Raw genomic sequence first — 25,282 nt, 5'->3', positions numbered from 1 at the left:
AACAACGGAAGATGAGGAATGTTCTAACCATGACCTCACTAATTTGCTGTCAGTATTGATTAAAAGCTGCAGAAGCCGGATGATGGATAAACAAACAGGGACAAGTAATAAAAAAAACCCCACACAAACCTGTGTTGCCAAGTCCACGGTTTTCCCACAGAATTGGGAAACTTCAACACTAGTGTTGCTGCAAGTTGTTTTTTCAAATAATGTGATGTTTAGCCTGTGGAATGTAAATTTTAGCAGGGAAACTGCTTGAAAAAAAAACAAAAAACAATAGGAACCAAATGAACATGTTATCCATTAAAACCATTTAAGAATAGTTGTCATAAGTTTGTTTTGGAACATATTCTGTTAGGATTTATTGGTTTTAACAAACCCAATGCAAGTCTCATTATAACCAGTAATATAATTACAAATTGAATACAAATTCATCTGAAACATGATTTTTAGGCTCATTTTGAGTAGTAATTTTTGTTTTGAACCCCTGGCAACCTTGCCAGTGATGGATATGTGCATGTGCTTTGCCTTCAGACCTTCATATGTGCACAGATGGACAAGTCTTCCATGAGATAAAGAGGAATCACTTCAACAGATTTATCATCTTTATCAAAATAGTTTATTTAGAAGCTTTTTTCTGTCACAAAAAGCAAGACGGAATTATTCCTTATCTCCGGGTGTCCCCATTGCAGCCTCTCACACTTTCAACTAAAAATGAGGGACAAATAAAACGCAGGTTCTCACTTGAAAAGCTAGGGGAAACAATGCAGAATCTTAAAAAAGCAATACTTCACATCACTGTCATTGGTTCTCTAGAATGCAACAGGTATTCTTTCACCTGACTTCGTAGTTGTACATTGTGAAAAACAGTAAATGCTAAACACGTGGTGGCGGATAGACAAAGTCATTGGTTAAGGTGGACTTTCATAAGTGTATGGTTATGAAAAGGCAGTTCCAGATTGAGCAGGACCAACGTGACGGTCCAAACGGATCAAGCACACGTCTGTCACACCACAAAAAATAACAGGAGTGGGGATAAAGCAACTAGAATATATGAGAGAAGGAATTGTGGCAGAGCAAAAATGTGCGCTGAATGTACAGTTTTTTTTATCGTTGAGACACTACAGATTCCATCTTCCTGCGAAAACAAACGTGACGAAGTGAACGGGGCCACTTCTCAACATCGATATAAAATCTAGACAACCTCTCTCTGAGGGCAAAACAAGCAGAAATGTAACGGCGGTCTCTTTTCCCCAGGACATGAGCCCTTAAGAGTTCAGAACGGCGACCATTTCCTCATTTCTGACAAACACTGGGCGAGAAAACAGTAGTCCCCAGAAATTAACCGACGCCAGGTTTATTATTTTCCAGGGATTTTGGCCCTTTTCCGGGCTATGGCGTCTTCGACAGCCTTTAGTTGTTTCAGCAGCTCCTCGCGACGAGAAAGGGTGCTGCTTGGCTTTCCAGAGCCCGAACTGGAAGCGGATCCAGAACCGGATCCAGCCCCGGGAGCAGGTGGTTTACCTGCAGACACAGCAGCAGGACCTTTCCCAGAAGGCTTGGGTGGCGGAGATAAAGGACGCTTCCTGGAGAGGGTAAATATAAAGAATCAAATGATTTACAAATAAGGGATATTTTTAAATCTCTAGTCTTAGTCACACAAAGATAAAGCTTTTGTTACAAAACACCTTGATGCATGTAAAAAGGAACTAAAGCTGAACAAACATGGGGATTTTTATTTACTTTTATTTATAATTTTTTTTTATAAAAGTGCGATTAATAATAAATCAGCTCACAATCACTGCTTAAGAGACATCTGTACATGTTATGCACACAAACAGACCCATACCAAAGGTCAATTAATAATTCTCAAGCAAACTAATTAAATTAACTTCATTCAAACTTTTCCCTACAAGCCATATCAATTGATCACTGGAAATCACCACATATTTGAAGGGATATTCAGAAAGTGTGACTGAAAAGAAAGTGCCAGTGGCGGACCTTTCTCCTTGTGGTGGCATGGGTCGAGGACCCTGGCCTTTGGGCCGCTCCATTCTTGGAGACAGCGGGGGCCGTCCGGGCATCCTCCTATCACGACCTATAAAGATATCAGAGAAAAGTTTGAGGAACCAAAAGGGCACATCGCCATTAGATGCACATTTGATCGAACTTCCGGATCTCCTTAACCACACAAGCGTATCACGTTTCTGGAGGGGTTTTCTAATGGACAGTTAATATGCTGTGTCGTATTGTTTACCTCTGTCAGGCGAAAGCGCCATCCTCTTGTTGAGAGGCGAAGGGGGTCGTTCTTTATCGGCAGGAAAGTACCTTTTCCTATTGCCCCTGTCGGTTTGCTGAAGACCAAAGAGGAATTAAGAAGTCATCCAACCATCATACACTTCTGTGCAGCTGCGTGACCATAACGACACCAACTTTCCCATTTACCTTGTTAAGCAGGGTGAGTTTGATGTCCTTGTGAGAGCCGTATCCTCCTGGAGGACCCATTGGAGGCGGGTGCATGGGGTGACCTCTATTGCCAGATCTAGGCATGCCAGAGCTGGTCTTGGGGGGGAGACCAGAGGGGTCCACACGTTTTCGTTCCTCTTTGAAAGGCTCGTCTTTCTTTGGCGGTTTTCCTGTAAGGCACAGCAAACAAAACAGCAGTGTTGTTTTAGTATTATTTATATGCTATTAAACATTTATTAATATTTTGAATTATTACAGTTTATTTCAGTTCATGTTTTAGTAATTTATGATGTGCTTTCCTTTTTCCTTATTTTTTTTTTAAATCACAGTTTTAGCTTGGCAGCTATTTTAGTTTATGTAATATTTTTAAATTTTATTTCACTCAGGGTTTCTACAGCTACGATCAAGTGAAATTCAAGACTTTTTAAGACCATATAATATGCACTAGTCAATAATCATGTTTTAATTTAAGTGTACTGACCTACTTTTGATTTATTCATCCCAAATTTGGAAAATTCCTTATTCCACATTATACAGTTAATTCCATATTTATGACTGGATTCTGCATTTTCCGCATCACGGAAATCATAGGGCCCTGAGTAATGGCCTGCGCCACGGCCACAGTACCTCTGTCTTTGTTGGGGCCCCTGTCCCGTGGAGGGCCCCTTTCCTTGCGGGCATGGCCTGGTGTGGGTGACCTGGAGCTGGCGGAGGACACAGGGCTGGCCAGGTCAGCGTACATGTCATCAGAGTCGGCGCTCCTGACTGAGCTACTGCTGGAGGAGGCGGATGAGACAGACGACACGCTACTGACCGACAGAGACCTGTGAAATCACAGACAATCTGTGACACCATAATATTTGCATTCGATCTTTTTAATTAAAGGCATGGTTCATTAAAAAAAAATTAAATTCTGTCAATTACTCACCCCCATATTGTTCCAAACCTGTAAGATGTTTGTCAAAGTTCTTGGTTCCTTTCTGGACCTTGAACAAGGCAGGAGCCTTGCCGTTTATAGAGGGTCAGAAAGCTCTTGGATTTCATCAAAAATATTTTAATTTGTTTTCCGAAGTCAAACGAAGCTCTTACAGGTTTGGAACAACAAGAGAGTGAGTAATTAATGACAGAATTTTCATTTTTGGGTGAACTATCCCTTTAAGAGAACAGGATTTTTTTCCCCATTTGGACTCTACTGTCTCTGTGCATCGCATACCTAGACTTGTGGGACCCGGAACGGGACCGGGAGACTGAGGCGGAGGAGGAACGGGAGCGCGAACTGGAGCCAGAATAACTGCTGCCACTTACACTGCCACTCACTGTTCGCCTGGAGGAGAAGCAGACAGGAATAGAGAAACAGAAACATGATCAAATGTTGCTCACACGCTGGAGATAAAACTAGTGCAGTTCAAGAATGAACATCTCATTTGAACCGATTCTTTTAATGAATCATTTGAATCATCTGATGAATCCTTTGTTGAATGAACTTCAGCGTTAATCTATTTGAACGGTTACTGAATCAACTAATCTGAAAACGAAGCTTCAAAGGTTCATTCAGACCACAAAGCTGTAGTCTTTCTGTAGTCCTGGTAAATCTGCACATGCAAGATTCAAAGCAAAGGGAAGAAAACATAAAACATCCATGTCACACCTGATGTTCTTCTGCGTCACATCACAGAAGGTTCCTCTTTGACAATAATAACTGGAGACTACATCATAAGCTTTTAACAGAAGCAGTTCTCTTAATTTAGCGTATTTACAGGGAGTGCTCACAGTACGTCACTACAAACTTCCAAAAGATTTATATTATTTCAAATGAATTCTGTTATTTAAAACATTCTATTTATCAGATCCTGAAATAAAAATTCTAAATATTAAGCAGCACAACTGATTTCAACATTGATAAGAAATGTTTCTTGAGCGCCAAACCAGCATATTAGAATAATTTCTGAAGGATCATGTGATACTGAAGACTGCAGTAAGCCTTGGTGAAAAAAAAAAAACGTGTGAAAAAAAAACAAGTGAAAAATGCCATGAGAGCCGAGTGAGGAGAAAGTACAGACACAGCTGGCACTCGTTGACACCTTACAGTCAAAGCACACACCCAAATTCTTGCCAGTGGAAATGATCATGTGTTTCCTTTCTTTCTTAAATTTAGATTTTTAAATTGTTCAAGGGTTTATCCTTTGCCCTATTAAAACATCTTTGCATTTCAAAATACGGTTGGGTCGATAGGCGATGCCATCGTCCATCGCCGATAGACATCATGATGCTGAGCCGGCATCGTGATCCTCCGCCCCGCCGCAGCAGCAACCCGCTCCCGAAAAACACATAATCACATATAGCCAAATGAAATGCATGCTTTCAATTTCCGCATCTTTACTTATTTCATTATTATTATTATCATGAGGAAATAATAACAAGGAAGTTGTTAGCGTTGTTAACCCCAAACGGATTACACGAACTAGTTTGTTTACATTAATAAATGAGGCATACAAAGACAGCAGAAAAAAATCTAAATAATTTAAATTAAATTAGATTAAATAAACTACACCAAATACACCTTTTTCATGGTTTTACCATAACGAACAGAGCTTGGAACAAAAAACAAGATAATATATTTTTTTCCATCGAAATACGAACGTACAAGTACAAAGCCTAGTATACATTATAAATAACAGTTTATCATTCAAATACATTGGGAATATGGAAACACTTGGATTTGTGCCGAATTACAGAGGTATGTGAGCCCAACGCCTGCTATTTTTAGTTCCGCTTTGTTTTGGTTTCTTAACTTTATATCGTTTCATTCCTGTTCTGTTCTGAATACCGTTACATTTAAATGATTCGTTTTGGAGTCAGGGTAACTAACTTATAGCTATGTTTATAGTGTTTATAATGTTATTACATAATAATATTTCGCTTGACTTGGTATTATTTCTGATATTACACTTTCTCTCTAAACATTCCGCTGCTCATTAAATGCGTTTGGAGAGAGTGGGTTAATAAGCAATCAATGAGAGCGATTTTGAACTTAAAAAAAGCTGACTGGTCGAAAATATGTTAAGGACCAACACACATCCTCCAAATACATCTACATAAACCCGCGCTTGCTGTCTCGTACGCACGCACGGTCACGATCTAATGCACTTCTTAATGCCGGACCTTTAAAAACAAATACCGGAACACAAAAATCCAAAATCTGACATTTTCCGGAACAGGATCCGGCTCAAATTAAGCACTGGTGGAAACGGTAGGCTACAATTAATTAATTCGTTATGAATTAATTATTTAACAACAACCATCCCTCACCCCCGCCGACGATGCCATCGACCATCGCGATGTTTCACATTAGACATCGTACGATGCCAAATTGGTCGACATCGCCCAACCCTATTTCAAAATGACAGCAGGAACAAAAATATGAATCTGAACAGAATATTGCAGAATATTTAGGTGACTTCTCAAAGTAGCATGTCCTTAACAATCATGAATAATGCTTCATAATGGTGAAGGTTGTTGAAGATTTTCTTCCCATTTTCACCATTTTAGATTGGTGGAGAATAAGCGAAAGATATCTTGTGGATATGGCCGGTTAATAACCACCTAACACTACCTACAATACCCAACCGCAGAGCAGCAACCTATGTTTTGCATGGGCAAGCATCAGCCACACAGCCTTAGAAAAATAGGAATATTTACTTGCTGATGTTAATATGAAATAGTAAAGGTTTGTCTGTATCAGATGTGCTCTGAAATACCAACAACATCTGGCTAAATGCCAATAACATAATGAAAGTTATGACAACTATCATTAGTCCACAAAAGCATCTTTGTTCTAAAGCTTTAGAACAAGCGGCACAAGAGATTTTCCTAAACACCCACACAGGATATTCCCCATTCACAGTGAAACTTCACTCTCACTGCTACATATCACAGAACTTTGTCACATGCTGCTTCCCTGTGCTGAAAAGCGCTCTTCTAGACACTCAAACACACACACACACACACACACACACACACACACACACACACACACACCAAACACTGGTTATTGGGTAATGGTTCATATGCAAATATACTCAAAACACAAATGTCAAAAAAACCACAAAAAAACAAAACTAAAAACACAAGCACACTTTCAAGCCACAAAGAAAATCTCCAGATTTTATGGTGATGCAATCCTTAACCTTAAAGAAAAAAATTCTTCTATTTAACCCTCTAACCCTCACGTCATTCCAAATCTCTTTGACATTTCATTCCATGTAAAACAAAGTGATTAAATCAACCAGTAAATGGACAAAAATGGCTCCAAAAAAAAAAAAAAAAAAAAAAAAATTTAAATAAATAATATTTTTTTAAATACATGTATTATGAATTAAAAATAAAAAAATAAAAGTATAGATTTATGCTTTATATTTCAAACTTTGATTTAACAGACTGCATTCAATGAAATGTTGACATTTTAAATCATTATTCACTGAAAATGAAACTTAAAGTCCCCATGAAATCAAAATAAATGCTTTTTGGCTTTTAGTATGAATATGTTAGCCATAAGGTTAATCTACAAGCTAGTGTGCTTCAAAACAATGATAAAATGTGCATTTAGAAGATATAAGCATTCAAAACGTACAGTCTCTAACAGTCTCAACGACTTTGATGACATCACCCTGCACTTCAGCTTCTCATCAAACTTTCTGTCCAATCAAATGCTCTCCAGAATCTGAAGCGTCCCGCCCCCTACACTGTAAATAGACGCTTAAGCTGCAACTGAAACCGGTCACTTTTTCCCCAGAGTATTTTCTGTACGGTAAATGGCATGTACTGCACTATATAGGGGAGAGGGAACAATTCAGACAGTGTAAATATGCTTTCCATTGGGTCTAAAGAAGTCTGGTTTCACATTGCTGCGGTTGTGTGACACACAAGTCGATGCAGACCATAAAATGTATCGAACCCATGTGAATTCTACACAGAATGGTATATTTAATAGCGATATGAATAAGATTGTGCCTTTAATATGCTGTTAAATGTGGCTTTGCTGAGCTCAACAGCTCTGGCCCAAGCTGTGATAGGCCTCAGCTTCATGTGGAAGAGGGGAAAAACTTTTGCATTTTACAATAGAAAAAAATGTGGAAAAAGTTTGGAACAACATGAGCAAATTTCATGTTTGGGTGAACGATCCATGTAAATGGCCATGAAACAATTAAAGAAGAGCGATAGTGTGTCAGTGGCAGAATGAACGCGAAAAGTGTGCCGTACCTTCGAGGTGGGTTGTGCTGTTGGCGTTCTTTCTTGCGTCCTTCTCTTATGTTGGGTGGTTCTCTTGGTTCTCTTGGTTCTATCGGCTCTCTCGGCTCTCTGGGCTCTCTGGGCTCTCTGGGCTCCCTGGGCCCAGGAGGTCTTCCAGCTGGACGAGGGTTGGGAGGCTTTCCCACCTCAGGGATTGGCTTGGGTGGTTTACCTGGCTGTTCAGGCAATGAGGGGCTGGGCATCATTTTGGGGGGTCCTTTCTCCCTGCGAGGAGGGGGCAGTGCACCAGGCTTCAATGGATGGCTGAATGGAAATATGTATTTTTACGTGCATGCAGTGAGTAAATGAAAAGAGCAGTATGGGCAACTATAACTAGAAAAAGACAAAACAATAAGCCTCAGGCTAGTGTTGATATAGACTAGTATACTGCCAATCAAAAGTTTGGGGTTGGTAAGATTTGTTTTAAATTCTGAATGATTTAATTAAAAATACAGTAATATTATAAAATAATAATTAAAAGTTTAAATGGCAAGTCACATGACTCTTCATAAATCATGTGACCATGGACCACAAAACCAGTCATAAGGGTAAATTTTTTTTAAATTGAGATTTACACATCATCTGAAAAGCTGAATAATTACATCAATTGATGTATGGTTGTTAGGATAGGACAATATTTGGCCGAGATACAACCACTCTGAGGGTGCAAAAAAATCTAAATATTGAGAAAATCGCCTTTAAAAGTCCCCAAATGAAGTTCTTAGAAATGCATATTACTAATGAAAAATTACGTTTTCGTTCATTTACGGTAAGAAACTTACCAAATATATTCATGGAACATGTTCTTTACTTAATATCCTAATGATTTTTGGCATAAAAGATAAATGGATAAATTTGAGCCATAAGGTTTTGTTGGCTATTGCTACAAATATACCCATACTACTTATGACTGGTTTTGTGATTCAGGGTCACTGATTTGGTACTCAAGAAAAATTTTGAAAACAGCTGTGCTGCTTCAATTTTTGTGGAAAACCATCATACATGATGCTTTGAGGAATAGAAAGTTTAATGTAACGTCATGTCTGAGCAATTAAATGGTTCCCTTCTAAAAAAAAAAGCATTAATTTCTTTCAAAAAATAAAATAAAAATGTACTCACCCCAAACTTTTGAACAGTAGTGTATAAACCAAATGTGAGCATGAGTGTGTCTATTTACCCTTTCAATGCACCAGGAGGCTGCTCAGCTTTGTTCTTATTAGTGTTTCTTTGTGCCGAGGGGGTCGGGGAGGGTGAGGAAGAGAAGGATCGTGATCTAGAATGGAAAATGAAGTAATTAAGAACAGCAAACATTCACAGTACAAGCCAGCCAATTATAAATGTGGTATACTGAATGTTCTGGAAGTCATTACAGCAAATTTGCATGACAAATCAAGATATTGTCGTGAACTGTGATATCTTGCCTAGAGCGGCTTCCGCTGAAAGAGCTGTGCTGAGATGAGTGACTTGAGTAGGAACTCATCGAAGAAGACCGTGAACGAGATCGGGAAGAGCCAGAACCCGTGAACGACGAAGATCGGGATGAAGACCTGGAAAAATGGAGAAATGCATAAACAAGCACCACCACTTAGCTTAAAGGAACAGTTCACCCAAAAAAAAATCAAATTAATTTATTTACTCATCCCCACGTAATTCCAAACCCGTTTTTATTCAGATTTTATTTCTTTTAGAACACCAACACTCATTTTTGTCTATATAATGAAAGTCAATGGGGTCCAAAACAACACTGGACCTTTCTCAAAATATTGTTTTATGTTGCAAAAGAAACAAAGTCAAACTGGTTTGGAATGACATGAGGCTTTTTCACCTAGTGAAAAAAGTAGGCAAAAGTTCCCATTATCAAATGACACCAATGTCTGGCTCAGTAGTCCATGGCAGCTATCGTACCTAGATGAATTAGAAAGGGAAACTGAAGATCCGGAGGGTCTGTGTCGTCTACGGCCACGTGGAGGAGAGCCCATAAGGCCGGGTCTTCTCCGAGGGGATTTAGACCTGCGCCAGGGGTCTTTCCATTCATCTGGCCTCTTGGGCAATGGGACCATGTCCTTCTTAGGTGGGGGCTCCATTGGCCCTCTGAAAAGAAAAACAAGAAAAAGGGGATTCAGAAAGAATGCACCTATAGCGTGACTTTCTTAAGCCTGACAAACAACTCAACGGCCCATTTTTTTCCTTAACGAAAGCGAAAATGTTTACAATTGGCAGGTAGAATTTCCACATTCTCTCTCAAATAAGCTGTGTCAGTGACATGTAAAGCCGGCATAAATTTGTCGTCATCTGGAGGCAACAGAAGTCTTCCTTAAACAAGAACATGCCGGTTAATTTCCTGAAAATCAATAGAAAACCCCCAAAATATGCATGATAATTCACATTATCAAATCACCATTAGGTAAACTATATTAAGCAATGCTAACATTAGTGATTTTACTATGTTTTAGTGTTCACAGGGAAGTGGAGTTGTGATAGTGATAAAAGACATTTTGTAAAATGACAGTAATCTGTAGTGCAAAGTAATTTCATACGGAGGTAACAGACTAGATCCTCTTCATTGACTTTGGAAGCCACCCAACTGTTCATCAGGAAGCTAAAGCTGCTTAACAAACTTCTCATAAGTAGTGTCAAATGTCTTTTCATTTGTATTGGTTCACAGCATGTTTTTGTACCCAAAAGTATGCGAGACTTTCCAACTCGTTCCCACAAAGCCGTTATTTAAATACAGTTTATTAGCTCAATGCTTTATTACTAAATCACTATCATTGTTGTCTTTAGCCCACCCCATTTGCTCCAGGAAATCTAGAGGTCTCAGGTCACATTAGCAATTAAATAATAAAAGCTGACCCATTTCTATGGGTGATATTGAAGCAGTTGGCTACCATTCAAACAATGCCAGAAAACACAGGTGACATCAATCAAATGGAGAAACTACCTCATATTTCCCACACAATTCCTGTTCTACAGACAAAGTAAACAGTTGTTTTCCGGCAACTAGATATCTAGTTTATAATCTTAAGTGTTTATTTCCCCCAAAAGAGCCCCAGATTTCCCTGTGCTGTAGTTCAAAGAAAACTCAAGAACCGTTAATATTTCACAATTGTGCCTTAAAATTCTTGGTTACTGCTGGCTGTGTCTTGATGTTTTATTAAAGGGCACCTATTATGCCTCTTCTTACAAGATGTAATATTGGTACTTTGGTGTCCCCAGAATGTGTCTTTGAAGTTTCAGCTCAAATAGCCCACAGATTATTCAGAAAACGTCATTTTTGTACCATGTCTAAAGCTACATATTCCCGCCCTGTCTTCAGAAAAGGGCGTAGCATATACATCTCTGCTCTGCATACCTAAAGCAGTGAACAATCATTAGAAGCAACATGACTGAGAATGAGAGAACTGGTGTTCAGCTATACATATTGGTCATACATACATAAGTCAATGGAAAGCTGCATTTACCTTGGCATAGTTGAATAATAACAGTTCTGTACATGGACATGACATACTGTGAGTCTTAAACACCATCGTTTCCTCCTTCTTATATAAATCTGGTGTTAGCAAAAGACCACTGAAAAATAGGTTAATCCTAACATAACAGTGACTATTACGTAAGAGTCGCGATCATTCATAGTTATGCCCCCAACATTTGCATAGCCCAATCATCAGAAGTTCTGCAGCTAGGCTATTGTGAAAAAAAAAAAAACAAAGCAAGGACAATAGCGAAAATGGCAGATCACAGGAATAAATGTTATGTTCCAGGTTGTGCAGGAGATGTTAAGTGCAGGGATGGTTGGTGTCATCACTAACAAGCATCTAAACTTATGTGGTAAGTACTACCGCTGCAGTATAACATTACAGGCAATTGGAATCGGCCATGAAGAATCAAGACAGAAGAATATCTATTACCTGTTTATTTTAGCATGATCATTACATATATAAATTATTTAAAAAAAAAAAGATAATAATAATAATAATAACAATAATAATTATTAAAGCATTTCTCTAGGGAAATGTAATATCGCAAGAAATATCGTTATCGCAATATTGAACACCAATATCGCATATTTCCCCAGTATCGTGCAGCCCTAGCAGGCATGCAAATATGGTTAAAACGTTAGCTACGCACTAGAAGAAAATGGAGGACAGCGTACAACCAAAGACAACTCGCTGGGGTTGGGAACTATGCCAATGTAGGTCTGTCAGTCAGCGGTCATGGGCGGGGCCTAAACAATGTGCTAGCACCACCAAACTGACAGCGTGGTGCTGATAAATTAAAATACTTAGATAACGTATGCACGCAAATATGGTGTACAACCAAAGACAACTTGCTGAGGGCGAGAACTATGCCAATGTAGGTCTGTCAGTCAACCGCTGTGGGCGGGGCCTAAACAATGTGATGTCACATTGCTTAGAAAATCAAAACGGCATGCCTAGTGAGACTGATTTGGTTTAATGGGGATTAAAAACAAGGAGTGGGTAGATTTTTATCATTGTATGGTGATTGTGTTCACACACTGCCAACACACGGACCAAACACAATGTAAAAGTGGATTTTGCATAATAGGTGCCCTTTAATATTAATAACAAGCAGCAGCATGTTTAGTACAATTAGTCTGCTGTCCCTGTATGACCTGTATGCACCTAATATACAGGCAAGCATCCGTTTTTCTCTCACTTTTTACTTTCACTTTATGTAAACCTTGTGTGTTTTTGACAGTATTAGCGCAATCAGATGAGAAAGATAACTAGAGGTTAGAAAAAGCGAATAACATGACCTTAGCTGTGCTAAATCAGACTCAGTCTGAAAAGTTCCTAACCGATTTCCAACCCTTAAAATGTAGTGAGCAGACCATGGCAGTCATAATGCCTGACCAGCTGGCCCTCCAGTAGTCCCACATTATGCAAGTTTAAATTTTCTGGACATTCCAAGTCTATTTTCACCAAAGCCGTTTGGGCAATCTTTTAAGTTTTGGAGTTTTTGAAAAAGTTGGTCATTAATCCTTGGGTAATTAAAGATCATTACATTACGCCATTAGTTAAACTAAGGGCATTTCACATTATGTATACTAATGTATGCCTGATAATGAGTAACGTGCTCCAGCCTAGGAGCTGGAATGTCCTTCTGGGTGATGTCAGAGAGTAAATAAACCTGAGGCAAGTATTGCAGTGTACCTAAAAATAGTACAGACAATCAAAGCTATTTTTAGACGTGGAATCTGAGCTCACCTTTAATTTCCTGTTTGCACGGAAAAAAGGAAGCACATCATTCCGTGAAGGCAGATTTCATGTAGAGCAGTAACATGGCAAACCCCCAAATTGAAAAAACAAAAAAACAAAATGAGAGATAAATGCTTATTAATTGTTCAACATATTTTATCTGATTTATTAGTCATACTAATCTATACTTTCTAAATCACTTCACGTGCACACACTACTGTTCAAAAGTTCAATATGATTTTTGCACCTAGATTTAATCTAATCAAAAAACACAAGTCATATTGTGATATTTTATTAAAACTTAAAATAGCTGTTTTTTATTTTAACATGCATTTAAAGTATAATTTATTTATTTTACTCCAGTCTTCAGTGTCACATGATCCTTCAGAAATCATTTTAACATGCTGATTTGGTTACTATTATCAGTGCTTTAGAATTTGATGAATTAGAAATTCAAAAAAACAGCATTTATTACAAACTGAAATCTATTGTAACATTTTAAATGCATTAACTGTTAAATTCAAACAATTTAATGCTGAGTAAATAAATTTATTAACTCTACACATACATCAGCATTGCATTTTTGTCAATGCGTTATCAGGAGAATAACAACAGCTCCAAAACATTATCTGGAATGTTTACAAACGTAAGCACACGCGTAAAGATTTACATATTTCATCAGCGCTCCATAGGGCATGTGTCAAACAGCCCAGGTGTGTTTATCTCATCAAAACCAACCAGCATGCTGTAAACAGGACACCTCCAGACTTTTAACCTTGTTCAAGTAATGGGAAGCCCTTGTCGTCATTTTTCACAGTGCGGGTATGCTAGATGTAAATGTTGTGCTAAATCAGAAAGTTCCTTAGACAAGCTTCAGATCATTAACCACAGTTAACAGAGGTTAGTAGGCATGTCATCTGACTAGCTTCAGACCTTTCCAAGAATCACTTGAGTTAAGACTTTAAAAATGTCTTTAAAAATGACACACTTGCATTCTTTGATATGGAATGCTTCCTGCATCACTGAGTTACTCTTTCATTTATTCATATAAATAAGTTAGCTTTAAAAAAAAAAAAAAGTTTGATTGATTGACATTCACACCAGGAAAGTACACAGACGCACAGACATCTGTAATAACAAAAGGATAAATGCAACGCTTGTTCATATGTCTAAAAATAATGTTGAAAACATATCCGGAAAAGATATTTCAATGTTGCTTCATGCTTGCAAAAAAAAAAAAAAAAAATTGACCATCTCTATCTCTACGTGTAATCAAGACATCCAGTCTGCAGAGAATATCGGAAAATACGACAGTTTAAGACTGATGTAACTGCATTGCTTTCCTTATCATGAGAACCGGCATGCTCTAAAACAGGGTGTAACTCGACTCCTGAGAGACATTTAGCCGATGATGTAACTTTAAGTCACACCTAAACGAGCAGGTTATAAAGGTGTGCTGTACTAAAATCAGACTCACACAGTTAGAGAAGAACAGTCTGTAACAATGCAGCTTGGGAGATTACACAGGCTTACATAAAAGAAATTAAACATGTCTTTGAAAAGGCTAAACAAAACAGTTATTTGATTTAAAATACTGTTTAAACAAAGAAAAAAAGAAGCAGCTTGGTTTAATATTACAAATTAAACAAGCAATTTAATATTTTACGGCGAGACACTGCAGGTGAATAGGGTAAAAAAATAAATAAATAATAGTTATCACCTTATTTACCCAGTTGATTTATTACTTTGATCATCGCAAACATTTTTTGTATTAGAAGTTTTCTAAAATGTTAGATTTAAATATGCAAATGACCCATTATTTAATGAAATATGCACTGATTTGCATACATTTCTAGTACAAAAATCTAAACACTGGATGAAGTCAGTTTCAAAATTCTTGTTTAATTTTTTTTGACATATTAGAGTCAAAAGTGTTTAGAGAGGGGATTTTGTGCATCTCATTTTGTCATGCCATAACATAAAAAACAGAACAGGCAGGAAACACTATTTTTTTGGGAATAAAATGTATAAAATCAAGCAAATCATATATGAACAAATCCCTCTGCAAAAAACTTCAGAATATAGTCAGGAAGAATAAAAAAGTAAAGTTTGGTGTGTGTAAGTGCTACTGAAGTGGAGATTCATGGCTCAGTGTAGAAGACAAAACTCATTTTGAGAAAACAGCCTTTAAAAATATGCACTGTAATTGAAATCTATTGACACAAATAGATAAAGTGCTATAAAAGAAACACTTAACAGTGTTTTCTGGATGTTTTCTTTCCACTAGTCTGAAAAAAACACTATAAAAAACCAAAAAGGCCAAAATCTCAAACTTGATTGGTGCATGTGTCTCCCCTTAAAACACTTTCAAATTAAATGTATTATTAAAGGACATTTTTGGCAGAGTTAAATGACTCCTAATAAGACAAGGAACATACATTAAGAATGTAAACAGAATATTTTGGAATATGAACGATGTAATAGTGTTTTCTATATAGACACAACTCTGTGACGTGACTCTTGTTTACAAAGAACAAACCGAGATCATTTCATCACTTCGTCCTTTCTCTAAAAGTGACGTACAATGATGAAACCTAAAACGCCAACAGGAATACTAACGCTAAAGCACAATTCCAGTATTGCAAGAGCCGCCCGCCATAAACGGCCAAACAATAAACAGGGTTTTACCTATAACCTGTTTTGTGGCATACTTAACTATTGTAATATATTGTGTTATAAACAAGACCAAAAAAAAGTTTGTTTTGATTTTTCCCCGTCATTTATTTTATTCTTGGCCTGGCATAGTTCCAGTTCTGAGTCTAAATTTCTAAGCACACAAAACGTGACTTTGAAAGAGCGTACAGTACACAGTGGTAAAAACCACAGAGTAATTGCTAGGTCAGCAAATACACTCAGGGCACGACATCTAACAGTTCAATTAATGTGTTCAAAATGCCCTGACATTATAGTGAAGTCTGGAATATCACAGGCAGCCGAATAATACAAATGAAGGAGAAGCAGAACAAAAGACCAATACATAACAATGAAGGGGAGGACACAGAGGAATATACCAGACACAGACACAATGAAAAAGAGAACCAGGATCAATTCCTCTTGTGACCTCTTCACATCTTTGGACAATCCTGATTCCATAAAAATAAATTTCTATTTAAATGAAAAAGAAACCTTCAACAAATGCATGCTTCAGAATAAACCTAATCATTAATTATGACTTGCAATTTTAACATTTTGTTGTTTAAAATAAAAGCTGCGATTAATCGATTTAAAATGAAAGTTTATGTTTGCATACTATGTGTGTGTGTACAATATTTATTATGTGTATATACAGTCAAGCCCGAAATTATTCATACCATGTACAAGAGGCATCATTGTGGAAAAAATACTACTCAGCTTTTATTTACATTTGAACAAAAAGTGGCATGTCCAAAATTATTCATACCCTTTGCAAACTGTCACAGTCTATGGGAAAATCCAAAGTTCTATACCATTCCAAATAGCCCAAGCTGTTCTAAAGCATCCTAATTACCTTGATTCATTGGGAACAGCTGTTTTAATCAACTCAACAGGTGAAAAACAGAAGCTCTCTGCTGTTGGTTTGTGGACAGTCATGGCTAAGACAAAGGAGCTCACTGAGGATCTGCGGCTGCGCATTGTGGCTGCTCACAAGTCAGGCAAGGGCTATAAGACCATATCTAAATGTTTTGAAGTTCCAGTGGCTACAGTGCAAAGCATTTTTTTTTTAAATACAAGACGTTCCGCGCTGTGAAAAATCTCAGAAGACGTGGTCAGAAGCCAAAAGTGACACGTGCTGGCCAGGAGGACAGTGAGAGAGGTTAAAAGAATCCAAGGATCACCACCAAGGCCATCCTGATGAATCTGGGCTCTGCTGGTGGCAACATCTCAAGGCAGACAGTCCAACAGACACTACACACCGCTGGGTTCCACGGACACAGACCAAGGAGGACACCACTTCTCCAGATAAGGCACACAAAAGCCCGCTTGGCCTTTGCAATTGCTCATCTGGACAAAGGAGGAGACTTCCGGTCTTCTGTTTTATGGTCAGATGAAACAAAAATGGAATTGTTTGGCCACAATGATGTAGCCTTCATTTGTCAAAAAATGAGAATCACAGTAAATGGCACCATGAAAACAGAGCAATACATCAAAATTCTCAACAACAACAATCAGGCAGTCTACATAGAAACTTGGCCTTTTTTTTCCACAATGATGCCTCTTATACATCGTCTTATCTTCTGGGAGACATCTGTGTCATTTCATAAAAAAAAAAAAAAAAAAAAAAAAAAAAACTTGCTGGTTGAATAAAAGTAACTATGACAGAATTTGCCAGGGGTATGAATAATTTTGGACTTGACATATATATAAATAAATAAATAAACACACACACACACACACACATACATACACACATACATACACACACACACACACACACACACACATATATATATATATATTAGGGCTGGGCAATTTGGCTTAGAATCAAAATATCGATTAATTGAACATTTTAACCCGATTACGATTAATGAACGATTATTTTATTTATTAATAAAATTATATTTAATTATATTTATATAATATTTATTTTTTTGCCCTCATAGTTCACTGACAAGTTTTGTACAGTAAATATGCTCACATATTACAAGCGAGAGATTTTTGGATGAAGGGTGCATTACTTGATTTTAAAATAATTGAAGGAAACACACTATCTACGATCTATGATTATTAATTGAAATAAGTGTTGAACAACTGAAATTAAAGCAAGCATTGCTTAAAACGAAAAGTCACATTTTTCTTAAATTAGTGAAAATAAATAACTTGCACTATTGGAAACAAAATAAATAATTTTCAATGTTTTTCATATTAAAAGTAGAAAATAAGCAATATCTCCTCTAAATAAAATTACCCTTGTATATCCTGTAAATACTTTTTACTGTATAAATACTGTTTAAGCTCTCCATCGACATGTCGGCGGAATAACGGAACGTGTGTTTTTTAAAGGGAAAGTAATTGAAATAATCTTCCTGGAAAAATTTTAACGATTATAGGTTCTGAATGTCGATTTCGATTATTTTTCGATTAATCGCCCAGCCCTAATATATATATATATATATATATATATGTGTGTGTGTGTGTGTATATATATATATATATATATATACACACACACACACACACACACACACACACACACACACACACACACACACACACACATACATATATATAAAATAATGTATGTATTGTATGAATTTGTATGTAAACGCATATCTAATATACACATAAGTATTGAATTTTATTTTGAATCGATAAATCTTCACTAATTGTTTTGCAGCTTTAGAATAAACAGAATATTTACTTATTCACACTTTAAATGCATGTTAAAATTTATGTTATATCCAAATACATTTATATAACTGCGACGGTATCAGTTTGGGCCGGGTTATATATCTATCTATAGTGGACGCTACATAAAGTAAATATAAATGTGCACCACAGTACTAAAAGTTATTCACAAGTTGATGAAGCATGAGAAAATTGTGCAGGATGTGCTTCATATTGGCATGTTGTTGCCATGAAATGTCAGTTGCAATTTGTCCATCTGCAATTGATTGGATCGTTGCCATTTGCCAATGCCGTGATCAAGCGAATGACAGTTTGTCACATTCTTATGCCAGTAAGGTATTATACCAGTCTTATAATAGTAAAATGTCAGAGAACAGATGCTGACGCAAATTATATTAATTAAAATTATGAGGGCACATCAGTTTAAAAAAATAATAATAATGTGCACAGATAAATTAGTTAACTAATAATAAATACTGCAAGATTCCATAAAAAGTATTGAGAATAGTCAATTTTGTTTTCACATTGACTTAAAGCTATAATAAATGAATACCCTTAAGTAGCTTAAAAAGGGATCAACAGTAAAGACTAAGACTAAGCATTTTATTTTAACATTTGAATATTCAATTTCTGTAGTATTTTTGTTTTCTGCAGACACACCTACTTGAAAAACATTTGTAATGTACATTTCCGTCTTTGTTTTATTTTATTATTCGTTTTAATATTTAACATAAAAAAAAACAACTACATCATGATATACATTGCCGTTCAAAAGTTTGGGATCAGTCAGTTGTTCAGACTGCATTTATTTGGTCAAAAATGCAGAAACAAAACAGCAGAATTGTGAAATATTACAATTTAAAATAATGGTTTTCTATTTTAAAATACTTTAAAATAATTTATTCCTGTGAGAGAAAACGGTTTACATTGTAATAATATTTTACAATATTCAATTTTTTTCTGTATTTTTCAAATAAATAAAAGCAGCCGTGATGAGCATAAGAAACTTCATTTTAAAAAAATAAATAAAAAAATCTTACTGATCCCAAACTTTTGTATATTGTGATAGGGTTTGATCATACTGGCCACCGTTTGTATCGGTTCAACTGCAGTATCAGTCAAATGCAGTATTAAGGTTCAGTTTCAGCCACTGCCAAAGTTATGAAATGCTTTTGCATTACCATTATTGCCATTTCAAATGTCAATTTCCTTAAACTAATCAGTCTGCATCCTTAACCTCGAAGCACTTAGTAGCGATGACCCAACAGTATCAAAATGTATACACACACGCACACAAAAAAAACACTTGCCTTGACACATTCAGGTAAAGCCTGAAACCGTGATCATGCACGCCTTACAACGTCACAGGGAGTAAATGGTGTCAATCTAAGCTCAAACTGCTGTGCTCACCACACCTGGGAAATGGTTCACACTGTCAACATCCAGGTTTAATGATTTCCTTCCTTCATTCCTTTGCGAAGCCGAAAAATTCCCTCGTTTCACGATCACGTGACAGCTACTATAATCATTTACGTCAGCTCATTACAACAGCTAGTATGCATCAAATTTTCACCTATGATGCAGGTAATTCAAAGCTAATTAAGTAATTCCAAAATCATGCAACATGTGCTAGTTGCAGAGGCTTCATTTCTACATTGCATTGACAGGTTTCATGACGATAATAAATGAAAAAAACTATCCTATCTTAAAACACTGACGATGTATGATGCATTTTGCACAATTACAAACATGAAATAAAGTTGCTAGTACATGCCACTGAGAATACATTGCAAAAATAATGACCTTCATAACAGGTTTCCTGTACAATCTGTTATTGACTGGTCAGACAAAGAGATCTCAAACTCTAGGTGGTTGACCAAATTGGTTAAACTAAAGGAACCAAAAAATATAAATACACTAGCAGTCAAAAGTTATAATATATAATAGGAATAATTTAAATTGTTTTTGAAATAAGTCTCTTATGCTTAAGGCTACATTTATTTGATCAAACACAGTAAAAACAGTAATATTCTGAAATATTACTACAGCTTAAAACAACAGTTCTCTATTTTAATAGATATATTTTAAAATGTAATTTATTCATGTGATGACGAAGCTTTTAATTTTTCAGTGTCAACAAGCCTGCATTTGTATATGAATATATAATATATAGTAATATTGTGAAATATTTTTACTATTTGAAATAACTGCTTTCAAAATGTAACTCAGCATGCTTTAAATTGATCATCAAGTCATGATGACGACATTTATAATTTTACAAAAGATTTCAATTTTAGATAAATGCTGTTCTTCTGAACTTTCTATTCATCAAAAAAACCTGGAAAAAAAAATCAACAGCATAATAATAATAATAAATGCTTTTTAGCAGCAAATCAGAATATTAGAATGATTTCTGAAGGATCATGTGACTGGAGAAATGCTGCTAACAATTCAGCTTTGGAATCACAGGAATAAATTACATTTTAAAATATATTCAAAAAGAAAAGAGTTATTTTAAATAGTAAAAATATCTAAAAATGTTACTGTTTTTACTGTACTTTAGGTCAAATAAATGCAGGCTTGGTGAGCAGAAGAGACTTCTTTAAAAAAAAAAAAAAAACACTAAAAACATACTGTTCAAAAACTTTTGACAGGTAGTGTACATACATTCACATAGGGCTGGACAATAATTCGATATCAATATATATCGCGATAGAATTTTTTGCAATAATGGTGATATTCGATATACATTTGCTATACATAACTATTTGAAACACGTTTTAGCGGATCCCTACTAGTCTCAAAAACTACAAATGACGACACGTCGACATCACTTCCCTGGTTTGAAAAAAAGCACGTAAAAGTCCTCCTACAAGTTGACATGCACACAGATGTAGTAGGAGGACTTTTACGTGCTTTTTTCAAACCAGGGAAGTGACGTCGACTTGTAGTTTCTGAGACTAGTAGTTCTCGGGTAAAACGTGTTTTTAAAACACTCATGGTGGACTTACAAATGTTCTGATGCAGCATTTTGTGAGTACATAACCTATTTACACTACTGTACAAGTTTGGTAAGATTACTTGCACGTTTAGTGGTGCAATTTACGAGATACATCACATGTACCATTCACTCCTGTAACAAGCAATTCGAAAAACTCTAATATCTCCATAAATGTTCGACTAAGGTAAAAAAAAACTTCGGATGGGGTATTTAGATGGGCTTCGGAGTGCATAGCAATGAAGTCAATTCTACTCCGAACCATCCCTTTAATTTAGAAAAAAACATTGAGCATTTTTTGTTTGTCAAATATAAGTTTTTGATTTTTAAAGTAACGGCCAAGCGGCCAGCGGCAGAGAATGAGTTGATCATATTGTGTTGGATCAATTTAGCCTTCTCAGATAAATCACGACTTGCCTAAAATAAATATAGATCTAGGCCTAAAAGAGTTAAAATATAAAACAATGTTCATTTCAACGTTAAAATAATATAAATGTGCGGTATTAGGCACAAATGCATTCGCTTGTACGGAGAGCCGCTTTGCAGGACACGGAGGAGCCAGCACAATCACTTGCATTTTTGCAGTGGAAACAATTTAAAATATTCCCCATTTTTGCTCATAAAGGTACGAGTAATACATTATTCGGAACTGTAAAGGGTCTACTTTTATTTGTGTGCACTCACAATATCAACAAAACGTTGCAAACGGTGCTTGAAATGTTGAAAACAAACATGATCCCCTCATGTCATCTCAATAGGAGTGCTTCTCAGCAAAACTCAGCAAATACATAACTCACAGACAAGATACATGTATTTATAGAAAGCTTTAAATTATTAAAACTATTTCATTATGTATTCTGTAAAGATTAATTTTTCAATAAAGGCTCGTCCAAAGAGGAAATGGCGATCGGCAACTTCATCCTTGCTAGACACTGACTCAGAAAACACAAGCGTTTTAGCGTTTATTTTACAATAATTACCAATAGGATAAAACACAGGCGGTGAATATAAACACTTATATTAGTTTAATGTTGAAATTAACATTGTTTTATACCTGAACTTGCTTTTGTATATCAACATGCTTTAGACATATTTAATTTGTCATTTATACTAGTAGCCTGTTGTGATGATTTACGACCCAGATTTTTTGGTGCCCCCCCAGGCACTTGGTGCCCTATGCGCAGTACTTGTGCAGCTCTTAAAAAGGGTCATAAATTGCCTCAAATTGATATTTAAAAATTCCACATACTGAATAGTGAAATAAAATTAATTCCTTGATATTTGTTGATATTTGTGTATTGAAAATATTTTTGATTGACATTTAGACTCCTATCTAATTTTCTAAATTTAAGTTGTTGTTTTTTTATTTGGGCTAGTTAAAATAATTTTCGTGCTACCAAAATCTGAAGAGTACCTGCCTGAAGGGCTACCAGAGATTTAGAAATTTTGCGAGCCCTGACCTCCTTTTTGGAAGAGGATTAATAATTAGTTGGCCTAGTGGTATAATTTTTATTATGATTTCTTTCCCCCTTTTCTGTTCCGGCCAGAGCAATGTGTTTTTGTTGTTGCTCACTCTTTATTTATTTTATTCTTTTTGTTTCTTTATCTGAAAACTGCTGAAGCAGTTTGTTTGTTGTTTAAATTTATATGAATAATCAGCCTGCTCTAGTTTAAATGGAAATATATTATTGTTAATAAGCTGAGTCTGAGAGTTTTATTTATGTGATAGTTTATTTCACATTTCTTGTTTGTAAAGGCTAAATAAAAATAAAAAGTGAACCTTATTTTTTTTTGTATTGGTTTTATTAAAAATGTTTTTATATAATTTTAATAGGAGGAGCCTGGATGTATTATAGACTTTGCAAATTCAGTTTGCAGATATTTGTAGGTACAGACATCCATTGTGTCCTCTGCAGTTTTTTTTTTTCCTGAGGCTTTTTAATATTGTCCATATCGATATTGGAATTATATCGTATCGACCGAAATTAAGAAAATATCGTGATATAAATTTTTGCCATATCGTCCAGCCCTACATTCACATAATTCTTGCTTACCCCAAACTGAATGATAGGCACTGTTTACACAAAAACATTAAGCAACACAACTATTTTCAACATTGATGATTATAAGAAATGTTTCTTAAACAATATTACTCTACTTACTGCTTTTTTTGCCTTAGTAAACTTAATATTAAATAAACTTAAATTTGAATACATTTTCATTATTCTAAACTTTCGACCGTTAGTAAAGATAAAAACGATCACACACCAGATACAATACAAAATCTTTCAGCCCAAGGTGAAGTCTTGTACATTCACAACAATGTACATAATGTAATTTAATAAATTTAATTGAATGTGAGAGGTGCTAATGTGGTATTATTGGCAAAAAGCACACAGTCACTTATTTTCTAAACAAATAGCAACGCTGTATTAAGTATCCAGCGCTGTCAATGAAACACTTTACTAACCACATCAGACCAATGTTCAATGGAACTAAAACTCTGTGTTTACAGATTAGTCACAAGGGCAGAAAGTATGCATTTTAACCAGTTTCAAGCTGACCTAATTGTTCATACAAAATAGATTATATCATATGAAGTTGAGAAATGTGAGATGCAACAGCGTTCTTTGAAGTAAACAAATCACATAGGTGTGAGTCTCTCCCTACACTACCTGGTAAATGACTCTGTGCAAGCATCATGGGACATATTCATTTGCATGTCACTGTCACTGTCTCCCTTTGTGGAATTCTGAGAACACCAGCCATTTACTCAATACAAGTGAGCCGGAAATTTGTCCATTTTGTGTGGGACTTTGGCTAAATTAATGAAATGTGAATCTCTTCTCTAGGGAACATAACAGCTGACATGACGTAGAGGGTCAAAAGAGCAGCTCTGGTGTGGCTATGAGATACAATCCTCCTAGAAATTTCCCATAAAGTGACCATAATCAAACATGCAATCTGAGTCTATGGTTATGAGTGTTGTTTCAGTGTGTTAGAGTGTTGTTTCATACATGATTCATGTCTAATAAAATGCATTTAGAACGATTACATAATTCAAGATATGGGGGCAGAACGTATATATTTATATCATTTCACAGTGAATCAATATCACATGAAGAGTGCCGTTTTCCTTCAAAAATCAGCCTGACTACAAATGTGATATTGATTTTATACAACAGTTCAATAAACAAGAAGTTAAAAGACTTACGTTTTAGACAGCACATTTACTGGTTTTGCTCTATTTCATCAACAAAAAAACAGCCACAGTACCTTTTTGCATCTCTGAGGAACATGACAGTGTTTCGTTCCTGAATGAATCAACTGTTTAAATGATCTGGCTCAATCGCAATGACTCACTTATTAACAGCGACTTGCTGCCACCTACTGGCAGTTTTTTTTTCACATTCAAAGTATCTTTATATTTTTTAAATAATTTCAAATATAGCTGCATTAACGTGTAAATAAATCTAAATGGCACTTCATATGCAACCTCTGCAAAGATACATTTTGTTGATACTGATTAAATTTGTTTGGTAACAGCCTAAATGTATTATTTGTATAACTGACCGATTAAATGTAAGAATTTGACTCAAAAGTTGATGCACACTTTAAGAAAAAATGGCTTTATAAAAGCCATAAATAGGGCTGTCGCGATAACCGCAATATCGCAATACCGTGCTATTGACGTGCATAACCGCAGAGGAATGCAACAACCGCAGCAACCGCGATATTTGCCTGTTTTCTTTTTTCCTAAGGATTTGCCCTTCTCACTTAATGCCTGTGTGCTGAATATTAAATTAGTAATAAGTTAGTAATGATAACATAATGTGTTTATTATGAGGCTCAGTAGATATGCACTTAACATGCCTAAACAGACAGCAAATGAGAGAGATCGACTGACCATGTGCGATTACCTGCG

General features: G+C 36.0%; 1 protein-coding gene across 3 annotated transcripts in view; it reads right to left on the bottom strand.

The window, feature by feature from the left end:
• Window positions 1–596: 596 nt before the first annotated feature.
• zc3h18 (zinc finger CCCH-type containing 18) overlaps window positions 597–25,282 on the bottom strand; it is a 37,019-nt gene continuing 12,333 nt past the window's right edge. For 2 of the 3 annotated variants that reach the window (XM_073850787.1, XM_073850788.1), the window contains exons 10-19: window positions 9,661–9,846; window positions 9,177–9,302; window positions 8,933–9,028; window positions 7,726–8,019; window positions 3,680–3,790; window positions 3,094–3,290; window positions 2,446–2,636; window positions 2,258–2,354; window positions 2,002–2,098; window positions 597–1,586 (exon numbers count right to left, since the gene is read on the bottom strand). In XM_073850787.1, coding sequence (XP_073706888.1) covers window positions 1,361–1,586; window positions 2,002–2,098; window positions 2,258–2,354; window positions 2,446–2,636; window positions 3,094–3,290; window positions 3,680–3,790; window positions 7,726–8,019; window positions 8,933–9,028; window positions 9,177–9,302; window positions 9,661–9,846 — 1,621 coding nt within the window. In that variant the 3' untranslated portion in view covers window positions 597–1,360. The remainder of the gene's footprint in view (window positions 1,587–2,001; window positions 2,099–2,257; window positions 2,355–2,445; window positions 2,637–3,093; window positions 3,291–3,679; window positions 3,791–7,725; window positions 8,020–8,932; window positions 9,029–9,176; window positions 9,303–9,660; window positions 9,847–25,282) is intronic. The other variant, XM_073850789.1, reaches the window with a different exon arrangement.

This window comes from Garra rufa, chromosome 11 (assembly GCF_049309525.1).
Source record: "Garra rufa chromosome 11, GarRuf1.0, whole genome shotgun sequence".
Taxonomy (NCBI): domain Eukaryota; kingdom Metazoa; phylum Chordata; class Actinopteri; order Cypriniformes; family Cyprinidae; genus Garra; species Garra rufa.
Note: the sequence above shows the minus strand (reverse complement) of the source record. Positions and strands in the feature narration are given on the sequence as shown.